At 43.5% G+C, this 23,389-nt stretch overlaps 1 protein-coding gene across 1 annotated transcript in view; it reads right to left on the reverse strand.

Moving 5' to 3' along the window:
• SYNPO2L (synaptopodin 2 like) overlaps positions 1 to 23,389 on the reverse strand; it is a 40,538-nt gene that overhangs the window by 11,870 nt on the left and 5,279 nt on the right. Inside the window, exons 2-3 of the mRNA XM_053388007.1 lie at positions 12,496 to 12,647; positions 7,420 to 8,087 (exon numbers count right to left, since the gene is read on the reverse strand). Coding sequence (XP_053243982.1) covers positions 7,420 to 8,087; positions 12,496 to 12,647 — 820 coding nt within the window. The remainder of the gene's footprint in view (positions 1 to 7,419; positions 8,088 to 12,495; positions 12,648 to 23,389) is intronic.

Raw genomic sequence — 23,389 nt, forward strand, 5'->3', positions numbered from 1 at the left:
GTCCGGTGTGACTTTATTGATTACACAAATAATGAGGTATATGGTGGAACAGTACCCAGAGTTTACAGCACAGTCGAGTGAAGGAAATACATATTTTATACATATTTCCTCCCCCCCCCCCATAAATTCAAATCATTATTGATACAAAATACTTTTACTTATGGTCACCAATCTAACCAATAAACATTACTACAGATCGTTTCATATCTGTAATAATTATAATGATTTTGGTATATAAACTTCAATGCAACTATGTTTATATATTCCGAAATGTTTATTTGAGTGTTTTTTGTTGTTTTATTTTTACGTAATTGTTGCATGTCATATGTCTAATGTAGACAATGATCTATCTTGACGCAACCATTTAAGCAGTTTAAAGATGAAAATGAACATAAACTATGTTACAAAAAAATAAATAGGAAGCTATTGTTATTCTCTTGGACCCAGCAAATCTTCTAAGCTCTACTGGCCCAACCCTGACTTCAGCCAGGTCCCAGAATTTTTGAAATCAAAAGCTGGCAACCCTGTAAACAGACTGCTTATTATTACTTGTTTATCATTATGCCTGAATAGCTAGTCACTGGATGTTGTACAAATAGAATTAATTGGAGAGAATGATTAAGGAAGGGGATGGATTCACTTTGGATGGAAAGAAGATAAAATGATTTGGGGTTTCATAAAGAGAAGAGTTTGTTGATGGAAAGAAGAGATAGAGATAAATGGGGTTTTTTTGGGGGGGACAATTAAACGAAGGGAAGGATTTGGACGGAAGCAGGGAGTTAAATAAACAACAAAGAAATAAAATAAATATGCAATGGGAATTCTGGGGAAGTTATTAAAAGGGCTTTAATTTTCTACTTCAGCCATACCTACATTTTTGCTTTGGTCACACTCAATTTACCATGTGGCCCTTGCCTGAAAATGGTTAGCCACCCCTGCGATTCAGTGTGTATATGAAATAGAACAGATAAAAAAAGATACCGCTATAAGGAGAGGGGAAGGGGCACAGAAGGCAGAATGAAGGGAGAAGAGTGAGATTCTTTTGGAATGTGGTCTAAGCCCTGTTTCAAGGGGGAGAGATGGCTGAATGTCAGGAGGTCTGGATTTTTAGAGACAAGGGACAGCAAAGTGGAGTGATGTCAAACAGAGGAAGTACTCAAGGTTTAGCAGAGGAACATATTGACAGAAAGATGTAGGGCAAAAGAGAAAGATGGGGAAGAGTGAAGGGATTTAAAAGCAAAAAGTAGTATTGTAGCTTAAATTGAATCCAGTAAAGAAAAAAGCAGTCAATGAAGAAAGGGTTAAACAAAGATGAAATGTAGGCAAGCCAGCAAATAAACCATTAAGTAGTATTCAAAAAGAGGGAACAAAAAGAGAATGTTAGCAATATTTAAAAAGTCAAAAATGGCAGTAACTTATATACAATATTTTTTAAAAAATAAAGAGAGGAATGAAATAAGACTCCAAAGTTTCATGCTTGGGAAGAAGGAACTGTAGAAGAATTACCCAGAATGATGAGAGAAAAAGATAGATGCAGAAGGAGGGCAGGCCAATAGCTGATTTATAGACTGTTTTTCAATAAAGCTCCTTTAGTGTCTCCTCTGGCTACAAGTACCATAGGTCTCTGGATACAAAACACAGACTTTGCATACACTGACTAGTCTGTAGAACAAAAATTGAGTTTTTCCCAATCCAGAATTATTCATGCTCATCCTTAGCACGTTGCTTTTAATCTAGATTGTTTCTAGATCCTGCTGTCCACAAGGCTGGGTGGGGTTGCTTGATATGCTAGTGGGGTGGAAGAGCTGGGAGGTTGGGAATCATATCTGGCAACCAATGTGCCACTTTGGTTCCAGATAGTACATAGGTAGATGAGTCTAATAAGCCCATTTTCATGGCCCTCTAGTGGTTGTGGTAGCCCATTTAACAAAAGTATTGTATTTTTCATTATCTCTGCAGGTTTATACTCGATTCTGACCAAACCAAGCCTCCTTGAGCAAAATAAACATCAAGATTAGCTCCCCCTGCCCAAATATCATAGAACCGTAGAATTGTAGAGTTGGAAGGGACACCCAAAGGTCATCTAGTCCAACCCCTGCAGATATGACCATAAAACCTTCATCCCCCAATTTGATTTAACGACATCAAACATGAAAGAAAAGCAAATACTCAGAGTGTACTTTATGTTTCAGAGAGGGAAACAACCCTCCCACTGTATATAGTTCTCATGATTCAGACTGCCATTAATGAAAAAAAATCATAAATAAACTGTCTCATCTAGGCCTGAGTGTTACATATAATTGAGTGCATGAAGTATCAGCCACAGTAACAAATGTACTGTGTGAACAATACAGGGAAAACAGTGTGTGCCCACCTAAGCTGTGTCCTAGTAGAAAAATGAATGAATGAATGAATGAATGAATGAATGTATACTCCACCCATCTGACCGGGCTGCCCCAGCCACTCTTGGTGACTCCCAACAAAAAAGTATCAGACACTAAAACAGGATCAGACACTAAAAACTTCCCTGAACAGAGCTGCCTTCAGATGTTTTCTAAAAGTTGTGTAGTTCTTTATCTCCTTGACATCTGACAGGAGGGCATTCCACAGGGAAGGTGCCACTACCGAGAAGGCCATCTGCCTGGTTCCCTGTAACCACATTGCCATGAGGGAACCACCAGAAGGCCCTCAGAGCTGGATCTCTATGTCTGGGCTGAAAAATGGGGATGGAGATGCTCCTTCAGGTATACAGGGCCGAGCTGTTTAGGGATTTAAAGGTCAGCACCAACACTTTGAATGATGCTCGGAAACAAACTGGGAGCCAATGTAGATGTTTTAGGACCAGTGTTATAGGCTCCCGGGGGCCGCTCCCAGTCACCAGTCTAGCTGGATTAGTTGTAGTTTCTGAGCTATCTTCAAAGGTAGCCCCACCTAGTGCATGTTGCTGTAGTCTAAACAGGAGATAACCAGGGCATGTGCCACTCTGGTGAGACAGTGTGCAGACAGGTATGGTCTCAGCCGGCATACCAGATGCAGCTGATAGACAGCTACCCTGGACCTGTGCCTTCATGGACAGCTGTGAGTACAGAATTACTCCTAGGCTTCATACCTGGTGCTTCAGAGGCAGAGTTACCCCGTTCAGGACCAAGGAGTCCCCCACACCCTGCCCCCCAGAAACAGGTTTTTTCCCCCGGGATTCAACCTCAGTCCAGAATGAATCAACAGTAGTTGGGTGTTTTTTCTCCCTACTCCTGCTGAGGGATTGTTTCTGCATTACAGCTCAGGACTGGAGGAGTGGGGAATGAATGGTGCGCTCTTCAAAGTATAACTACAGATAAGTATTATATGTGTAACCCATGTGCCAAAAACATGCAGGCACACTTCAATTGCAAAAATTCCCAGATCACTAGTAGCACAAAAGCAGATTGTGTTGTGTTTGTAAAACCTCAATAAATATCTTATAAAAAACAAAAAAACAAAAGCAGATTGTGTTGTATGTTCACTGGTCCTCTTCTTTACAGACAGCCTAGGAAGGCTAGATTGGCTGAGGCTTCCTCAGAGTTGTACACATAGGAAAGTAAAGGTGTGTGTGAAAATGTGTGTGTACACATTTTTTTAAAGAAAAAAAGTAACTGATTTCAGATTATTGTTCCTACATGCAAATGCTAATTGTTTAGGAGGAGGAAGTGTGTCACATTAGGAGCTGCCCTCACTGTAAAGGGACCCCTGACCATTAGGTCCAGTTGTGACCGACTCTGGGGTTGCGGCGCTAATCTCGCTTTATTGGCCGAGGGAGCCGGCGTACAGCTTCTGGGTCATGTGGCCAGCATGACTGAGCCGCTTTTGGCGAACCAGAGCAGCGCACGGAAACGCCGTTTACCTTCCTGCCAGAGCGGTACCTATTTATCTACTTGCACTTCGACGTGCTTTCAAACTGCTAGGTTGGTAGGAGCAAGGACTGAGCAACGGGAGCTCACCCTGTCACGGGGATTCAAACTGCCAACCTTCTGATCGGCAAGTCCTAGGCTTTGTGGTTTAACCCACAGCGCCACCTGCGTCCCGCCCTCACTGTAGCAACCAAATTTTTTTTAAAAAAAGTCATAGCACCACCTGCCTTGGGATTGCCCCACAACACAGAATACTTTAGTTATAGCACCCTCAGAAATGCTCCATAGGAAATAATCTGGCCTTCCTAGGACCCTTCTGACTCTGCCTATGAAAATAAGCCATGATGCAAGACATTGCTCACCCACTGCTAGGACTATCAAATAGCAGAGAACAGCTGGGCATGCCGTGCCTTGCTCAGCATTGGCCTCATGGCTGTGCATTATTCAAAAGAGAAAAATCCTCCATCTAAGGTGGCTAAAGCTCCTGGGCTGGCAATTTAGGTTTGCCTGACTTACCTATTAGTAAGTCCCACAGAACTTACTTCTGACTAAACATACATATGTATGTTTAGGATTGCAGTGTAGATCACTCAGCTCTTGACTCTGAAATTTGATTCATAATAAAATAAAATAAAATAAAATCTCCCCCACTTTGACAAGTGTTAAAGTGAAGTCAGGTGATTGGCAGCTGGGCTGTCCCACTCAAGTGATGCACACAGGGTTCAATCCTACTTTCTACAAGGTTTGGTAGTGCTGGTTAGTTTCCCTTCCAAAACATCCAAACCAAACAGAATTGAACTGCTGGTGAATCAGCTGGTGTGCTTGGGGGAGGTCCAGTCCTGCTGTCTGCAGCTACATCTCTACCTGCTGTACACCTGATGTCACATATGATGTCAGGTGTGGGCTGGTGGGCATTGTTTGGGGGAAATGGCCTTGCAAATAGGGAAACTTGGTAGGCCTCCACACAGTTTAAAGGCTTGGGGTGGCAACTGTGTAAAGCAAGGGTGGCAGGTCAGGGGCTAGCAATGAGCCCTCCCAAGCTGCAAATACTTAAAAGGTGAAGGAGCTACTGCTACTGCTGTATAAAAGTTCATCCACAAAATAAGGGGAAAAGGTGAATAAATCAACACTAGAATTGCAGGCTGTGTATACCAGTAAACCAAACATTGAAAAACGCAAGAAAGGCTGCTGTGAATTGCATGTAACAGTTCAAAACCGACTATTTTTCCATCTATAAGACGCCCCCAATGTATAAGACACCCCCTATTTTTGTAGCAACAACCAATCGCCAGTCCACGCTCAGTACTATCCCTGTACAAGATGCCCCCTAATTTTTGACTATTTTTTAGGGAAAAACCTAGTCTTATACATGGGAAAATATGGTAAACAACAGTATCATTTCTGAAATCTAGCATCAATGATCAACAGTGCATGTACAGATATCACTCAGATGACAATTTAACTGATATAACTCATTGACTGGATTCGGACATAACACTAAACTATGGTCTAGTGTTACATGAGTGAACCTTGGGTTCCTTCTCATTTTCTCCTTCTCTGGCACAGTGATTAAAATATCAGAAGCTTTTACTTCCATTTTTTAATAACTGACGGTTATCTCTTGTTTAGAGAAACAAGTCAAATTCATAAACCACTGTGTTTTTTGGGGGGTGGGGATGGATTGTTCTACTAAACCAGACGTCAGCAAACTTTTTTCAGCAGGGGGCCGGTCCACTGTCCCTCAGACCTTGTGGGGGGGCCAGACTATTTTTTGGCAGGGGGGAATGAATGAATTCCTATGCACCACAAATAACCCAGAGATGCATTTTAAATAAAATCACACATTCTACTCATGTAAAAACACGCTGATTCCTGGACCATCCGCGGGCCGAATTTAGAAGGTGATTGGGCCGGATCCAGCCCCTGGGCCATAGTTTGCCTACCTGTGTACTAAACCATAGGTTGAGACTAATCACAGTTTGCCTAGATTTGGTAACCACATAGAATTTTAAAAAACTGGAATTGAAAGCTTCTGGTCACCACCTCACAGCTGCACCACAGGAGGAGGGAAAGGGGAGCATGTGAGCATGAGGATCATTCACATAATGCCAAACCATCGTTTAGTGTTATATCTGAACAAAGTGGATTCTGGACTAGATATGATCTACACCTGATATAAAATTGTATTGTAAAGCATGCATATCGTCACATTTTCTTTGATTTTTATTGTTTTATCAGGGGAACTGCATTAAGTTCATTACGCCCCACCCAAACAAATGAAGTCAATGCTGTCATCTTGCTGAGTCACTGCTTGGGCTCACTTACTGAGCAGAAATCACCACTGATCCAGAGCCCCTTTGCTGACATCATTTACCCGATTCAAGGCATTGTATCATTGAGCAGCAAGCTAAATGAGTCAGGCCAGCTGCAATCTACGAGGAGTACCACTTGCAACTTGGAGGTCATCCCAGAAGCAGGGCCATAACATCATTTGGCAGCGAAAGCAGCAGCCCCCAGGAAGATTCTGAAGAAGACTCAAAGATCTAAATTTTCAACAGTAAACTAGACTTTGGGCGAGGCTTTTTTTGACATGTGGTTGACCATTGTTTGTGCCTGACAAAGGTAGTTTTGAAAGCTAGTTCTCATACTGTTGTCCCTTTCCATGTGTAGGAATACACAAACATTTATATATTTAGCAAAATGTATAAAACACACCTCTAAGTGGTTAGAACAATATCAAGTAAAACATTAAAAAATATTGCTATAAAGCAGTTATAAACGAGTATTGGAATAGTCAAAATATGATTAAGATCAACAATAGCTAAAATGAAATATGGCATGTAAATTCTGCATGTCTGGATAGGATAGCCCAGACAACTGACATCAGCACCAACCTGATGTCAATAAGCAAGGAGTTCCCAAGTATACGTGCCACCACAATAAAAGATGGATTTCTTACAGGTGTGGAACAAGTACCGTACTGGCCTGAATATAAGCCTCACTTTCCCCCCGAATTCCGACCACGAAAAGTGCGGCTTAAAATCGCAACCTTACAAAAATTGACTTTTATGATATCACTGCTGAAACAGACATACGGTTAAACAGAATGGGTGTGAGTGCCTGCGGAAATTTAAGGGAGTGGCTTATATTCAGGTGTGGCTTATATTCGGGCCAATACAGTATTATGTGGCAGCTGTAACAATCCCAGTTCCACAGACTGAAGAAGTCGAGTGGACATAAATGTAGTAAAGCAAGGATCAGGGTCTGTTGCACTTCAGGTGGAGAAGCAGTTAACAGAGCTCTCAGGTTTCCTGAGTTGTAACTTGAGCCAATACAATTATCAAAAGAAGATAATAGTAAGGTAATAGTGACCAATGCGGAATTATAACTGGAGCTGTGTGTACTCCTTAAAATTCTGCACTAAGGAAATCCAAATTATGCATGAAGAAAAGCTGAAATTTGCAAAAAGGAGAGGGGCGGGGAGGGAAGAGGTGAGAGGGGAAAGGGAAGCAGGTCTGCCAGGAACACTTACTGGCTTGTTTGGCTTTCTCTGCATAGGTGGTGGTCAGGTCTTCATCGACGGGGTGCTCCACAGGCCCTATCATGGGGATGAGGTGCCGCTCTGCTCGAATGTTCTTAGTTGCATGTGGGAGGAGCATAGCTTCTGGGGAAGGCTCTCTGTCTTCAGGTAAGGGTGGCTGCAGTAGCAAAGCTTCACTCTCTGAGAAGGGGGTGTCAGTGCGGCTTCCTGGCTGGCACACTATCTCCCTCTTGGCCACGCCGCTGAGGTTTTCTCCACGTTCTGCAGCTTGCGCTGTTGCCTCGGGGGTGCTGTCATACCCGCTCAGCTCGGAAAGGGACACTTCGTCCTGCGGCTCGCCTGCTTTATTGTTTGCTCCCCCTGGGGGAGAACGGGGGCTCTTCTTGCGAGCTCTCCGGTGCTTTTCCTGGGCAATGTTGTCAGCGTCGCTGTCGGTCTCGGCATAGTACGCTTCGCTATCAGGGGGTGAGGTTATGTTCTCCAGGGGCTGCTGCCGTCGGGGCTGCTGCTCAGGTTCCAGGGCAGCAGGGGGAACGGCCGGTTCAGGACTGCGCAACTGGGAGGCCCGGCTGAGCGGTGAAGTTGGAGAGGGCACTTGCAGCTGCCTGGGGGAAGGGGAACGCAGGAGCCCCTCAACGGATGGGTTCCCACTAAGCACCCTGTAGGAAAGAAGAATAAAATAAAATAAGAGATTCTGGGTCAGTTACACACAAAGCAGCAGATGACTATTTCATGCAGTTATGTGGATCCCGTGCAGAATCTCCAATATAGCTCTTTTGAGAACCAAAGTCAATTTATGGTTAGGAAATTATGAAAATGTGTCACACAATGGCTAATGAAGATACAGAGAGTGAATCCCCAACCTCCTATATATTGCAGTCAGAAGGCCACTCATACAAATTAAGCAAAAATCGGAAAGGTATCTAGTTATGCATCCATTGGTCTCTCATGAAGAAGTTTAACCTCTTAGTATGAAATATGGCTTGTTAGGGAAGCGTTTAATGTTTAATAAACTATTGTATTTTAATAGTCTGTTGGAAGCTGCCCAGAGTGGCTGGGGAAACCCAGCCAGATGGACAAGGTATAAATAAATAAATATATTATTATTATTATTATTATTATTATTATTATTAGTTAATAGTACTGGGTAAATCTGTTAGTTTCAGTTTCTCTCTGTTTCTCCTTTTTCTAATCTTAAGTTCAATTTTCCACACTGATTCGCAAAAGAATAAAAATACTGTATTTTTCCGTGTATAAGACGCCCCCAATGTATAAGGTGCCCCCTATTTTGGGGGACTCAAATTTAAGAAAATGGGGGGGGGAGATGGTTCAGGGTTGTTGAGCTTTTTTTAGGGGGGATTGCTGATAATCACTCACCCACACGTGGCGTGAAATCCGCCTCTCATCTGTCCCCTTACCGGCAGAAGCTGCCAATCGCCTGCCCAACTGCTGCAGCAGCAGCCAATCAACACAAGCCCTTGATACAGAAACCAATAACACGCCAAATAGCCACTGACAGCCAAGGCAGCAACCAATCAAATGCCCACCCTATGCACTATCCATGTATAAGATGACTCCCACGTTTTAGCATAATTTTTAAAGAAAAAAATCTAGTTTTATACATGGAAAACTACGGTAAATAAAGTCCTCATAAAAATTCATCACCTGGAACAACACCTAATATACACATGTAATCTGCACATTTTTGCATGGCATTTTTCAATAATATAATGCATTTTTGTATCTTATTTTCACTATATTTCATAAAATTTTGACACTGTTTGATTGTCCATAAAGGCCCCCTAAAAGCCCTCAAAACAGTATACCAATAAGATTAATTTGTCACAGGATTTGGTTCTAGTAAGTTGAGAAGGGGGGGGGGATCTTTCTATCAACTTTCACTACCCCGTTCATAATTTTATACCCCTCTATCATCTCTCCACTTGCTCACTCCCCCCCCAAACTAAAACACCCCAAATGATATAACCTTTCCTCACGGGGGAGTTGCGCTAACCCCTTGTTCATTTTGGTTGCCGTCTTCTGAATCTTTTCCAGCTCCTTTTTTAGGTTAAGCAATTGCAACTGTGCATATTATTTAGAGTGTGGTCTCAACATAATTATCCATCATTTGTTAGCTTCAGTTATCAGAAAAGTGAGATATAAATTTATTCGTTTGTTGATTTTGATATTTATCAGTCTTCTATAAAATAGTTTTTAAGAAAAATAAACCCGGCAAGAATGGTGTTGAATGGGAAACAAAGAAAATGCACAATGCCCTTGGATGCTTGGAGAATAGCTAGTTCTTAACGAAAGAGAAATATGAAGCTGCCTTATACTGTGCATAATAAGTGTGCCCACACAGAAAAGAAACAAAACAAAACAAAAAACTACAACTACATAACAGTTATAGCAGGGGTGGCCAACTCCTGAGAGACTGTGATCTACTTTCAAAATTAAAATCTGGCAGTGATCTACCCCTGTTTTTTAGGGGTTCAAAATTGTTCACCTTTTTGGGGGGGAGGGGAAATGTCCCATTTTTTAGGGGGGCAGGGACTTTTTTGCAGCTCTTCTGAGGGAGGGAGCAACAGAAGCAGCCACTAATCTTATGATCGCTGGCCAGATAACTGCCTCCGTTTCTAAACTCCAGCTTCCCTTCTGCAACAATAGACGCTGGTGCAGGGAGAGGGGCCGGGGCCGTAAGGGGGCCAGCGATCGACCGTGATCTAGCAAAACCTCGCAGGGATGGACCAGTAGATCGCGATTGACGGGTTGGACACCCGTGATTTATAGAATACTTCAATTAACAAAACACCATACAAACAGTAAACACACAATATACATACTCTGACAGAAAAACCGATTAAAAGCGCATCTCAACTTGATAAAGTCTCTGTCAAGTTCGTATAGTGAATCCTAATTTCTTGAGAAAATTCTTTTAAAGTTAGAAGTCCAACTTGAAATGAAATTTCTCAAGGAATTAGGATGCAAGTTTGGGGTCTGGTAGATTGTATTATCTACCAGGCCATCTAGTCAGGCCATTGGTCACTCTAGCTAATAGTTTCCTTTGATTTGCAGTACTCTCCAATGTCTCAAGGCTGAAATACAGATGACATGGGAGAGAAGAACTGGATTTCCCAACATTTTCTTTCTCTTTAAAGCAGCAACCAGGGCCTCCAGTTTTGACCTAAGAAGTGACACTGATAGCACCCAGGAAAATGTGTCAACGCCTCCTTTCTAAGCACTGTGATTCCAATCCAAAAGACAGCACCCTCCTTCCCCACTGCTGCTTAAAGAAAGTAATCAGGAAATCTGATCCTGGGTCACATCTGTTTTGGCAAACAACCAGAGGTCTTTCCCAGCCTTGCTATCCACAGTCCTTTTCACGGGAGAGCCAGGGGACTAAACATGGCCTCTCGTGTGTGCAAAATCTGACATTCACCACTGAGATACATGCAAGTAACAGGAGGGGCAAGTACCAGATGATCTAGGATCAGATCAATGCATTTTAAAAATAAATAGTGCCACCTTATGTGAAAATGGTCAAAATTGCCTAAGCCTACAGTGTTATGCTTTATCGTTGTTGTGACACACTTAAAGAAGCTGCTAACTGCATACAATTGATAAATGAGAAAATTGTTAACTACCTTGATTTTTATACAAATGAGCATGCATGGCAGTGTCCCATGGGTCCAACTTATCCTTTAATTAACGTTGACCTTGTGTCAGAATAAAATTCTTTACACATTGGACATCTTTCTTAATAGAGGGCCCACAAGCATACTCCAGCCCAGAGAAAGCTGCCAAAAGGCCATACAGGCTGCACTGGCACTGCTAGTGATGATGTAGGCACTGTTGCCAGGAATACAACTTTAAACTAAGGCTCAGTTGACAGCCATGAGTTTTTCCAGTGGGGCTCATGCTGACTGAGCCGAGTGGCTGGGATCTAAAGAGCTGCTCTGGTTCACTCAAGCGTTTGCATTAGCTCAGCGGAATTTTTTCTTTTTTTTGTTGAACAGCTTATCTCCATGCTTCCAGAGGGCAGCCATGGTGGCCTGTTTATCAGCAAAACAACAAGGAGCTGCATTCAAAGAAGACGACTCAAGCCCACAGGGGTTCTCTCCTCACTCACTGTCCACGTCTTACTCCTGATATATAAGTTAAATAGCAACAGTCTTGGTACAGGTTATTTGGGTATAGCATTGCTAACTTTCCTGAAATATGAAAACTGTTTAACCTAACCTTTTGCCTTTTGTTTTATAACTGCTTAACAATCTCCACAAGAGTGTCTATCTTATTTTCCCACATTTTCATATAAGTCTTTGGCGTGGTGTTGATCAATGTATCTATTTATTTATTTATTTAACTACCTACCTACCTACCTGGCTCACATATTCTTGATATCTACCCTCCAATGCAGTTATAAAAAATATAACAGTAAAGTAACCATAAGCCTTCAGAATGAGAACTCAGATACATGATGCTATTACACTGATCCTATTTACACTAAGTGCTGAGCAAGCAAGAATTTACCCATGCAGCATTCCATGTAGCTGGCTTCAAATTTAAACCAGGCTCTCAGCTACTGAATGTGCAATAATAGCATGTCAAAGCAACACCCGCTCAGGCCTCTAGGATCACTAGTGTCCTAATGCTGTATTAGAAGGCAAGACAGCTGTGGCTTAAAAGAGACATCAGGCACTTGGAATACGGTGCAGGAAAGCTTTTCTTACACATCTGACATCTTCTTTTAAACAGGCCAGCCTGGTCACACTCTGAATGTCCAACATGTCCAGAAGCTTAATATGAGTCATTCTGAGGTTTTTAAAAAAACAGACTACATATAATGAAAATGAGTCCCTGTACTGTTAGTGGGGGGAGTAATTTTCGTATGACATTTGCATGCATTCTGGATTGAAGTAGGAGCACAGGACAGGCATAGCTGGGAAGGTATATCAAGCCACATATATAATTACATTGATCATTTAATCAAAATCAGTTTGTGCTACCTTAACAGCATTTTTCACCGAGCTCAGCTGACACCAAAAGCCAACAGCTGTTATCATTTACCTTTTAACAACAATGTTGAGGATGCCATTTGAGGAGTCGATGATCTGCATGGCACTGGCATGTGAGAGGCCAGCACATGATTTCCCATTGATGGTTACCAGTTCATCATTTTCCCATAAGCCCCCACGGCATGCTTTGCTTCTTTTACGGATCTAAAAAGGGAAAAGCAGAGAAGAGAGAGTGAAGGAGAAAGTTCCCTCCTGGGCTATTGATAGGGATACCAACAGCATGACAGTTACCATCATGGAAAAGCTGAAAAGGGGGTTTGGTCAGCACACGAAAGGGGCACACTTATGCCACATCCTATATCCCTTCAGCCCATGGCCACAACCCCATTGTTGATGCGAACCCCACATAGGGAGACCATAACTCAGATGACAGCTGCTTAGTGTGTGTCCTCTCTCTCGTCTCATGGCATTCACACCTAGCCCTCACAAGGGGCAACTCCAGTAACGTGAAACGACGTAGAAAGGACATATTGCACACAAAGGGACTACTCTGCAAAGAACGTCCTAAGCTTGAGCACAGTACCAAGACTTATCTCCTTACAACCCTAAATGGGTACGTCAAATTGGGATAGGTAACAACAGCCTCCACTCAAATAACTGGAGTGAGTGTGGGGCTGATATATCCAAAGGACCTGCTGCAAATACCCCAAGTCTTTTCCTTCCCCCGCATTGCCATACATGAGAACCGTCTTCCCTTGCCGAACTGTATTGCTCCAGCAATTCCCCAACCACAACAGTGGGGGGCAGTGTTCTCAATGCAAGGGAAATACTCATCCCCCATTGGCCAAAAGCCAGGCACTCCACTTCCTGCCAGCTGGCAGTTAATAGCAACAAATGGGGTCCTTTCATCAGGACCTAGGTGACATAGGGAGGATAGGGTTAACCTTTCCCTCCCAGTGTGCTGTGGTCCCAATGAAAACAAACCCCTTCCCCCAGGGTACCCCTACTTTTTAAAAACTGCATAGTTGCTAATGGTGAGTCTAGCATAACATCCTCGTCTTCCGTGTCTCCCCTGCAAAGTGGAGGAGCAGGGAAAAGGAAGAAATGCCTATCTTTTTTGGGGAGGTATGAGCTGTCTAGACACTTGTTGGACCTTTATCAGCCTCTGGGGATCAGCTCCAAGCTTTTCCTGCAATCTTAAAATAGAAATTGCTCATTCCATCTGCCACATTCATCAGCACAAATGCCATCATCCTGGCCTTCCAGAGACTTTGCCCTTCCTCTGCCTCTAACATTTGGAAAAGAAAAAAAAAATCTGGAATGAGAACATGAAACCTAGTAATAGAGCAACAGAGCAAACAGGCTCTCCTGCTCCTATCAAACTGAGCAGTTTCCATCTGGTTTCCTTCCCTCATTTCACCAAGTTTTCTGGGGTACAGTTTGTAGGCAAATAACAAAATAAAGAACTATGTACACTCATGTGAGATGCTATCGTTGGGAGAAGCTGGAGCGAGGGTATCTGCTTGTATTTGAAGAACGTAATTGACTGAGAAAAAGGTGCCTCAAGCCCAATATTTGGAGAGAAACAACTCTTTCATGGAGACATTTCTCCACAAAGAATGCTGCATGCACCATACATTTAAAGCACAAACACCAAATCATCCTAGGAACCACAGCTTATCCTTCAAAGAGCTACAATTTCCAGCACTCTTAATGAACTACAGAAGGATTCTTTGGGGTGAAATGATGTCCTTTAAATGTATGGAGGATGTACACAGCCATAGACTATCAGCTTTTCATTTGCATATTGAGGCTCCATGACCACCCTGTTCCCTAAGGTGCAAATAACTAGACACCACACAGGATATTGATTTAGAATAAAAAAAAGGCCACAACTCTATTGGTTACAGATGTGAGGTTTGGACATAGGCAGTGTGGTAAGCAACTGCACATGTCACTCATGCCCATCTGCTGGGAGTGTTTCTAAGGATGAAGATGGCAGGGCCGGGGGGGGGGACACACACCCTACGTCAAATCGGGGCATCCCACAAGTGGTCCCCATTGAAGGAGTAGTATGGCCCCAGCCCGCGTCTGGGTGTCGGACAGGAGCCACTCCTCCTGGATTCTTTTAACAGGATACCCTTACCCATGGAGGGGCAGGCAGAGGCTACCACCTCACCTCCAACCAAGACTAGGCTTACCCAATGCCTATCTGCCTTACAAAGTTGTGACGATTGCTACGAGGTAGGCGATAACCCAAGTGGTGGTGCCAATTAATCAAGTGGAAAAAATTCTTGCCTGGCCTCTGAAAATTTAGGTGGCTGACATTGTCCATAGCAAGGTCAAACCATCCATGAAAAACCCTAATCTGAGGGAGGGTGGGTGGGTGGGAGAACGGGCGCAGCGAAAGAAAGGCAGAAAAGCCCTGCCAGCCAGGCATTTAAACTTCCCCTGAGCGTGGCGCCAAGGGCCGCAATTGGTTGGTTGGTCCCACTAACTCCAGCCGCCATTGGCCCATTTGGCAGCAGAAATACGATCCGGCCTGCGATAGGCCAGTTTACCAGGGAGGCCCAGGTCCTGCCCGCAAAGCCACCTGCCCAAAAAGGGGGAGAACAGACTTCTCTGGATGATACCCAATGTTACATGAATGGGATTCCACTTACACAATAGTACTTCTCCTTCCTCTTCTCTCCCCTCCAACCTTCAAACCCCCATTTACTCTGGAAGGTCCCACACAATTTAAGGGTGCAGGTGGAAGAGAGGAAGGGGAAATCCTGCTGTGCAAGTAGATGGACACATTTAGATGTCACCCCCTGAAAATGGCAGCATTCTAATAGGTGTGTGCATATGCATGCCAATGAGTTCTAAGGGGGAATTCTTAGCACCTTGCTAAAATTAAAATCCTCCCAAACCCGATTCCCCCCCAACACTCTCATGCAATCTGGTAATTGTCAGATTTGGGGGTTTGGCAATGAGTTTTCCACCACAGAGCCTAGGGTTTGTTGATCGCAATGTTGGCGGTTCGAATCCCTGCGACGGGGTGAGCTCCTGTTGTTCGGTCCCAGCTCCTGCCAACCTAGAAGTTGGAAAGCATGTCAAAGTGCCAGTAGATAAATAGGAAACGCTCCAGCAGGAAGGTAAATGGCGTTTCCGTGTGCTGCTCTGGTTCACCAGAAGCGGCATAGTCATGCTGGCCACATGACCCGGAAGCTGTACGCCAGCTCCCTTGGCCAGTAAAGCAAGATGAGCGCTGCAACCCCAGAGTCGTCTGCGACTGGACCTAATGGTCAGGGGCCCCTTTACCTTTACCTTTTTCCTCCCACTCAGTCCTGAACCTGAGGAGTGGAGTGCTCTACCACACTAATACAGTTTTTTAAGCTATAGAGCAGAAAGAGGAATTGATTATTTATCTTTACCTCTCGCTCCACTATCAGAACAGATCATTGTTATTATTTTATATGTTTAGGTTTTGTATACCCTGCTTTTAGTTGGATATATTATTGATTTTTTTGTTATTGTTTACATGTTTCTGTGGTTCCATAATATTCTGAACATTAATAAAAATAAATGGGGGGCGGGTTTCATGTGGAACTAAAGATCATGCTAACAACTTTCTATCCCATCATGGTAGGGAAGGACCAGCCTGCACTAGCTGCAGAGTTCCAAGTGCTTCTCCAGACAACCTATTTATTAAGCAGTCATCCTGCTTTGTTTGCACAAAATCTGTGTGGAGATTATATGACACTGTTGTTTGTTGAGTTTTCATTCCAATTTGTTTGCACAGACGTTGTATGGTATTGCCCACCATTGCCCTTATTCCACATTTTCCAGTGCACATTCCCATCACTTTTCTTACCACATACATTCTGTGAATTTTGGGGGGTGCGGGGTTTTTGTGTGTGTGCAAAAGCACCAAATCCACTTTAATTGTGCAACCTAAATTGTTGGTATACAGCTGTATCAGACTCACAAAATAGTGACAGTCTGGATTTTGGAAGCTGGGAGTAAGAACCCAGCAGGGCTTACTTCTGAGTAAACATTGCATAGGATTACACTGTCAGTCCATTTCTAAAACCCTTACAGCAAAAGCCATTCTTAGCCTCAATTCTGTTAAATTACAATTCTGCAAAAACAAATATATTTTTAATTTTAAAAATAGACCAAGCAAACTGCTTTTAAATTTTGTACGATAACTAGGGGAGGAATGATTGAGAGGACAGAAAAATCCCAAACATACCCAGGATATTTCTACCAAACTCCACCCAGTGGTATGGATGACAAGAAGCAGCAAAGCAACGAAATGGTGAGTGAAAAAACAGAAGTGTGTGGATCCTCATGTGCCAATCACACACACTGACAAATTGGATCTACACAACCCTTTTGCAAGGCCTTCCCAAGAGTAAAAGCAGCCTAAAATCACAAAACCATTGAAAGTGTCTGAACCTTCTCTCTCTCAATAATTCTTCCACCCCAAGAAACATAGTTTAAAGATGTTTCCTCCTAGAATTACTTCAACTCATTGTATCTCACCAGCGGAAAGATGATATTGAAAGGCTGTTTCAGAGGGTCAGGAAAAATGAAGCGAGTGGATTCAGCTCCTGCCTGTAACCTACCCATGTTGTGGTTTAAGCCTTAACGCCACTTGACAGGAAATCAATGGCAAACCCAATTTTGCTGAAGGGGCAATGGCAACCATCACATACAATTTGTCTCTTAAGAATCTTGCACTCCTGGAGTGTACTCGTAAGCAACTCTCAGCCTCCATGGCTATGAAATCTGGAGCTTGGAGCCAGATCAGAGTGCTCTGGCCTAACCACAGCTTGGTCCATGCCAGGATTTATGGTAATTCGGGAACTCCAGTTTGTACGGAACTGAGCAAGGAAAAAACTCTGCAGCAAAGCTCTTCATTTACCAAGCAGTGTCCAACTACGTTGTGTGTCCCGGGCATCTAAAATCAACAAAGTCCACTCTCAGTCTTCACAGCCAGCTCCCCACACAGAGGGAGAAACTCTAAAAATAGGATGAAAGACTTCCCAACTGTTCTTGTTCCCAGAGGCAGCTTTTCAAAAACTCATAAATCCCTCTTGGAGCATAACATTGCCAACACAACTTGACTGACTAGTTCTCAGTTTCTTTGCAACTATAGCCTGGGCTGGTATCAGTGAAAAAGATGATCTGGGAAGAGAGGACGAAAGTACACACTGTATTTAAAAGTATAATGTGTACCTTAAACTTTCAAAGCAACCCATACATCTTGGGCTTTGCACATATTACACCTCCAGATGTTTTTGGCTACTCCAATCAATCCCAGTCAGCATGGTGACTCCAAGCCACGGGTGTCAAACACAAGGCCCGTGGGCCGAATCCGGCCCGCCAGACCTCGTCATGTGGCCCGTGTAGCTGCCGCCGGCCGCCAGCCTTCACCTTTTATTCTTGCTTTTTTTTTTTTTGACACAAGAACGCCGCCTCTTCAGCGCATGTGCGGCAGCCTACAAGCCAGAGAACGTCTGCCCTCTAGCGGCGCCGGCCGTTCTACACAGGAAACCTCCACTTTACATGCATTCAGGAAACCTCCACTTGTTTTTATATTGAGCGCATGCCATCCTGTGATGTGACAGATCCAACGGCTGCCTGAACCTTTCTCTCCTGTACTGTAAGTCCTACAGATACAACCGGCCCTTTGAGGGTGACCAAACTGCTGAAGCGGCCCCCGATGAATTTGAGTTTGACACCCCTGCTCCAAGCGATGCAAAAAACATATTCCTAGATATAAACCATGAAACAAACAGTAAGGACCCACTTAAACTCACTAAGTGCAGCACTATAAAGTACTTTTCAAAGTGTGCCCCAATAAACCTTGTGGCTGACTTTACATGTGACTTCGTAATCACATACTGTGTAATCACACACAAGAAACTGAACTGATCCAAAATGCCTTCTGCTATCCCCTCTACTATTTGCTGCGTGCTGTTTGAAAAGTTCAGCTGCTGCTGTTTGTAATTCAGAAGAGTGAACCAGCCTCTTCTCATTGTCCCATCTAAAGAATAATAATAATAAATAATAATAATAATAAATTTATACCCCGCTCATCTGGCAGGGTTCACCCAGCCACTCTGGGTGGCTCCCAACAGAATACTAAAAACACGATCAAACATTAAAAACTTCCCTAAACATCACAAGCAGTGGAAAATAAGTCATCCTAATAGAAACAAATATACTATGTGAGAGAATAATTGGATTTCCCCAGTGGAGGAGGGATGCAAATTGCAGGGCTGGCATACCCTTCAATATTTCTCCAATAAAAATAGGGACGTCCTATTCCAAAATGGCAATTTTACTATTTATAACCCACACATCTTACTGGGTTGCCCCAGCCACTCTGGGCAGCTTCCAACATATATAAAAACACAATAAAACATTAAACAGTAAAAAAAACTTCCCTATATGGGATTGGCTCAGGGGTTAGATAACTCCATACCCTCCAACATTTCTCCAATGAAAATAGGGACATCCTAAGGAAAAGTGGGACATTCTGGGATCAAATCAGAAACCGGGATGGCGTCTCTAAATCAGGGATGTCCCTGGAAAATAGGAACACATGGAAGGTCTGGGGTGGGGGTGATACCACTATCTTCACAACAGATGCTCAACCAGTGTATGGACTGTGCATTACAAATGAGAAACAAATACTATTTATTGCCAGAAATCCTGATATATAGAAACATCCTAATTCTTCCTACAGGAAGACCAGAGAGCAGCAACATAATTAAACAGGGAAGGATGAATACATGTGTCCGTAATGCACTGATGAGGAGAAAAGGTATTAAGCAACAGCTGTTCCACTGGAATGGAAAGGATATGTCAAGTATCATAACCCGACTCCTCCAAAAGGCTAATTCAGCAGAACCAGCAGCTGCCACAATGAGTGGAGTTTAAAAATCCATTCACTCACGGCAAGTTTGTATGTCCCATTTCCAACTGGAGTTTCTGTTGGTTTCACAAAACAGCTCACAGTCTTGTAGTTACGATCACATTAAGTGTCCAGTTTTAAGCAGAAAAGCAATCTAGTATTATTTAACAATCCAATTTAATCCAATCATCCTGGAAATTTCTGATAAAAGAGATCCATAAAAATCTTATGTATATCATGATAAGACGTGCAGTACGTAAGATGTGAGTTACAGATACTACCTCACCGGACTGATTCACAGAGACAATTATGTTGACAATAAAGGATTTTCTGGAACCTCCCTTTCAGAACTGCTGATGGGAGAAAATTTAAATACACCAGATGAAAGGCTTTTGAGAATACATCATTGGGTTCTCTGTGACAGGATAACAAAATCATAGAATCATAGAACTGTAGAGATGGAAGGGACCTTAGATCAACAACCTACAATGAAGGAATCCTACCCACAGCTGTCCTTAGGTGGGCTCAAACCACCGCTTGGTTAGTTGGCATCCGTCTGTCTCAGGAGACAATGGAAGAGTGTGCCTTCAGAGGTCAAGTCAAACCATTGGAGAGTTATAGTGCCTGCTGTGGCTGTAAAGACTTGTTATGGCAGAAATGTTTTGCTGCAGTTGGGGCAGATGAAGGCATCCGGTTTTGCTGCTGTAGATGCACCATAGTTTCTTCTTTCTGTGCTCCTCCCAGTGGTCATTCCTTCTCTAGTCACTTTTGTGGATACACAACCTGACTGTTTCCAGGCACTGCGGTCGTCTGCAAGGTATTCCTCCATGATGGGGTTAATGTTGCCAATCTTCATGTTCTGTTTGTAGACATCTTTGTAACGCAGAGTTGGTGCCTGAAGCCAGCTCCCCATAGCCTTGGGGAGCCTGCCATCCCAATGTTCTCCAACTCTGGCATCAAAATCTCCCAGCAGGAATAGGTGTTCACAGACTGGGACCCTCCTAATAGCTTGGTCTAATCTTCTGGTTAACAGCCATATGTTTTTGAACAGAGAGCAAGTAAAGGCAGCTTGCTGGTTTATAGGGTCGAAGTGCTCTGTTGATTAGCATGTTATCTGAGGTTAAGCCCAGAGCCTTTTTTTTGTTTTGTTTTTCTCCTGTCTGCCAGGATATCTTTTTTTTAATATATTTTTTATTAAGGATTTTCTTGTTTTACAGAAGTGTAGTGCCTCGTATTTTTTCTTCTTCTTCCATGTAACATTTTTACAAATCATCTTCCAAGAGAACAATGCCCATTTACACCACAAAGAACTCATAACCCACCTGCTCTCAGCAGCCAGAAACACCATAACCAGACACTGGAGAGACCTGTCAGGAGTAAGCATGGACCAATGGTACCAAATAGTATGGGAAACAGCCCTACTAGAAAAATTAACTAATAAACTGAAACTGACACGGGGACAAACAGAAGAAGACGCCTTCACCCCTGTATGGCTCCCCTTTATCACATACACAACCCAACAGGACAATGACAATAATCCACCAACAGCATACCAATCAATATGGCTAACCTGATCCAAAACACACACACACCTCACTCACACACGAAAACAAAGATCACCACAGCCAATCACAAGCAAACAAGCCCAGAGCCATTTAACATCTGTATGAAGCTGCTGGGAGTGGTTATCTGGAGATTTGGACTGAGGTGTCAACAGTATGCTGATGATATCCAATTCTTTCTCCGTAGTGTCTGAATTGAGAATGGCTGAGAAAGGTCTAGACCAGTGTCTGGATGCAGTGGTGAATTGAATGAGGACTAATAAATTGAGTCTGACTCCTGGCAAGGCAGAGGCTCTGTGGGTGAGTGGTTCCCAAAACCAGGAAGTCAGCAAGTTGCCTGCTCTTGGTCACACTCTTTTTGAAAAGGCAGGTGCATAGTTTGGGAGTGCTTGTGGTTCCTGCTCTGTCATTAAGAGGCACAGGTGTCTTCAGTGGCTAGGAGTGCCTATTACCAGCTTGGGCTGGTAAAACAGATGTGGCCGTTCCTGGGCTGGGATAGCTTGACCAATGCAGTTGTTCATGCATTGGTATCCTCAAAGTTGGAGTAGTGCAATGCAGTCTATATGGGGCTACCTTTGAGGTTGGTCAAAAAGTTGCAGGAGTACAAAACTACTCAATTGCTTATGTGGACAAACTACTGCCAGCATATAGCACCTTGTTTGTAGAATTTACACTGGCTGCCAATCTGTTACTGAACAAAGTTCACAGGATGGTATTCAACAACTGTGTCCCACCAACACTAGAATTTCCACTTGTTCACATGTAAAAGATGATTTATACATACATACATCACAATGGGGCTTACATAGAAATTCATAGTGTATTGTGCCCTTAGAAATTTGTTTGTGGCACAAATCTGTATAAATGCCCTGTTTGGTACTTAACTGGCGTAACAGAACCAACAAATTAGAAAAAGGGAAAGTCTCTTGGTATGAATGGGGGAAACTGAAGTTGCTTCTGATAAACAAATTCAAATATGTGTGGGTGTTGACTGCTTTGGTCCAATTTGAAGGCAGGCGGGCAGAGTGGATTACAAGCTAAATAATGCTCAAATTTGGACAGACCACAGTGACTCCATGTGCTCTTTGATGAGATGGATTATTTGGACCCAAAGCAATCAGGCATGGTTTCAGTATTGGTATATAAACTGCTCAGTTTCTCCATTGCTTTTAAGAATGCTATCCCGAAGCATTTTGCTGCCTTGGGCAAAACAACATATGCTACCTTGCCTCCCAAATATGCACCCCAATACAGCAAATACCTCTGAGTCTCCCTGTGAGTAAAATACAATAAATAACTAATGTTTGCTGCCTTTCAGTGACATTTCAAACCCTGTGAGTAAAATACAATAAATAACTAATGTTTGCTGCCTTTCAGTGACATTTCAAATCCACTGCCTGAGGCCTAACGGAAGAGACCAACCCTAGTCTTCAGTTACACAGGGTTCAACATCACCCCAACATAAAATACAAAACACTAGATATTGACAAAAGGACTTGACGTTAGTAGCAGCCCAACTTGTGTGCAGACTTTTCCATTTCCCCCAATTCCACAGAGTTGCACTCTTTGAGAAGACATGAGCACCTCTCCGCTCATGGCTATGCTTCTAGGGAGGAAGTAACCCCACATCTAGGGTATTTTCTCAACCACATAAAACTGTGATGCTGCAGCTGGCTAGATCATTAAGAAAAAAGAATTGACGCTGCTACTTCACAAGCTTTCTTTTCTGCTCCAGGGAATCCTGCAGTTACAATTCCCAGGGTTCCCTGGGAAGAGGGATTGACTGTTAAACCATTCTGGGAACTGTAACTCTGTGAGGGGAATAAAAAGGTAAAGGTAAAGGTACCCCTGCCCGTACGGGCCAGTCTTGACAGACTCTGGGGTTGTGCGCCCATCTCACTCAAGAGGCCGGGGGCCAGCGCTGTCCGGAGACACTTCCGGGTCACGTGGCCAGCGTGACAAGCTGCATCTGGTGAGCCAGCGCAGCACACGGAAACGCCGTTTACCTTCCCGCTGGTAAGCGGTCCCTATTTATCTACTTGCACCCGGGGGTGCTTTCGAACTGCTAGGTTGGCAGGCGCTGGGACCAAGCAACGGGAGCGCACCCCGCCGCGGGGATTCGAACCGCCGACCTTTCGATCGGCAAGCCCTAGGCGCTGAGGCTTTTACCCACAGCGCCACCCGCGTCCCAGATGTGAGGGTGAATAGGGGCCTGCAAACAACTCTCAGGACACTTAACAAGCTGTAGTTCCCACAATGATTTGGGGGAAGCCATGACTGTTAAAGTGGTACAACTATACAGTGCAGATGAGTTTCTACATACTCACACACTCCTCTCTCTTGCCCAAGGCAAGCAAGAGTGTTCAAGGATACATTATGTCCTGGCAAAAAGACGCAAGGGGTTTTTGTGTGCAGCATGTGGTCTAGGGAGAATCCCAAAGGCAATACAGAAAGACCTGTTTAAGTTTGTGGTG

This window comes from Podarcis raffonei, chromosome 5 (assembly GCF_027172205.1).
Source record: "Podarcis raffonei isolate rPodRaf1 chromosome 5, rPodRaf1.pri, whole genome shotgun sequence".
NCBI lineage: Eukaryota > Metazoa > Chordata > Lepidosauria > Squamata > Lacertidae > Podarcis > Podarcis raffonei.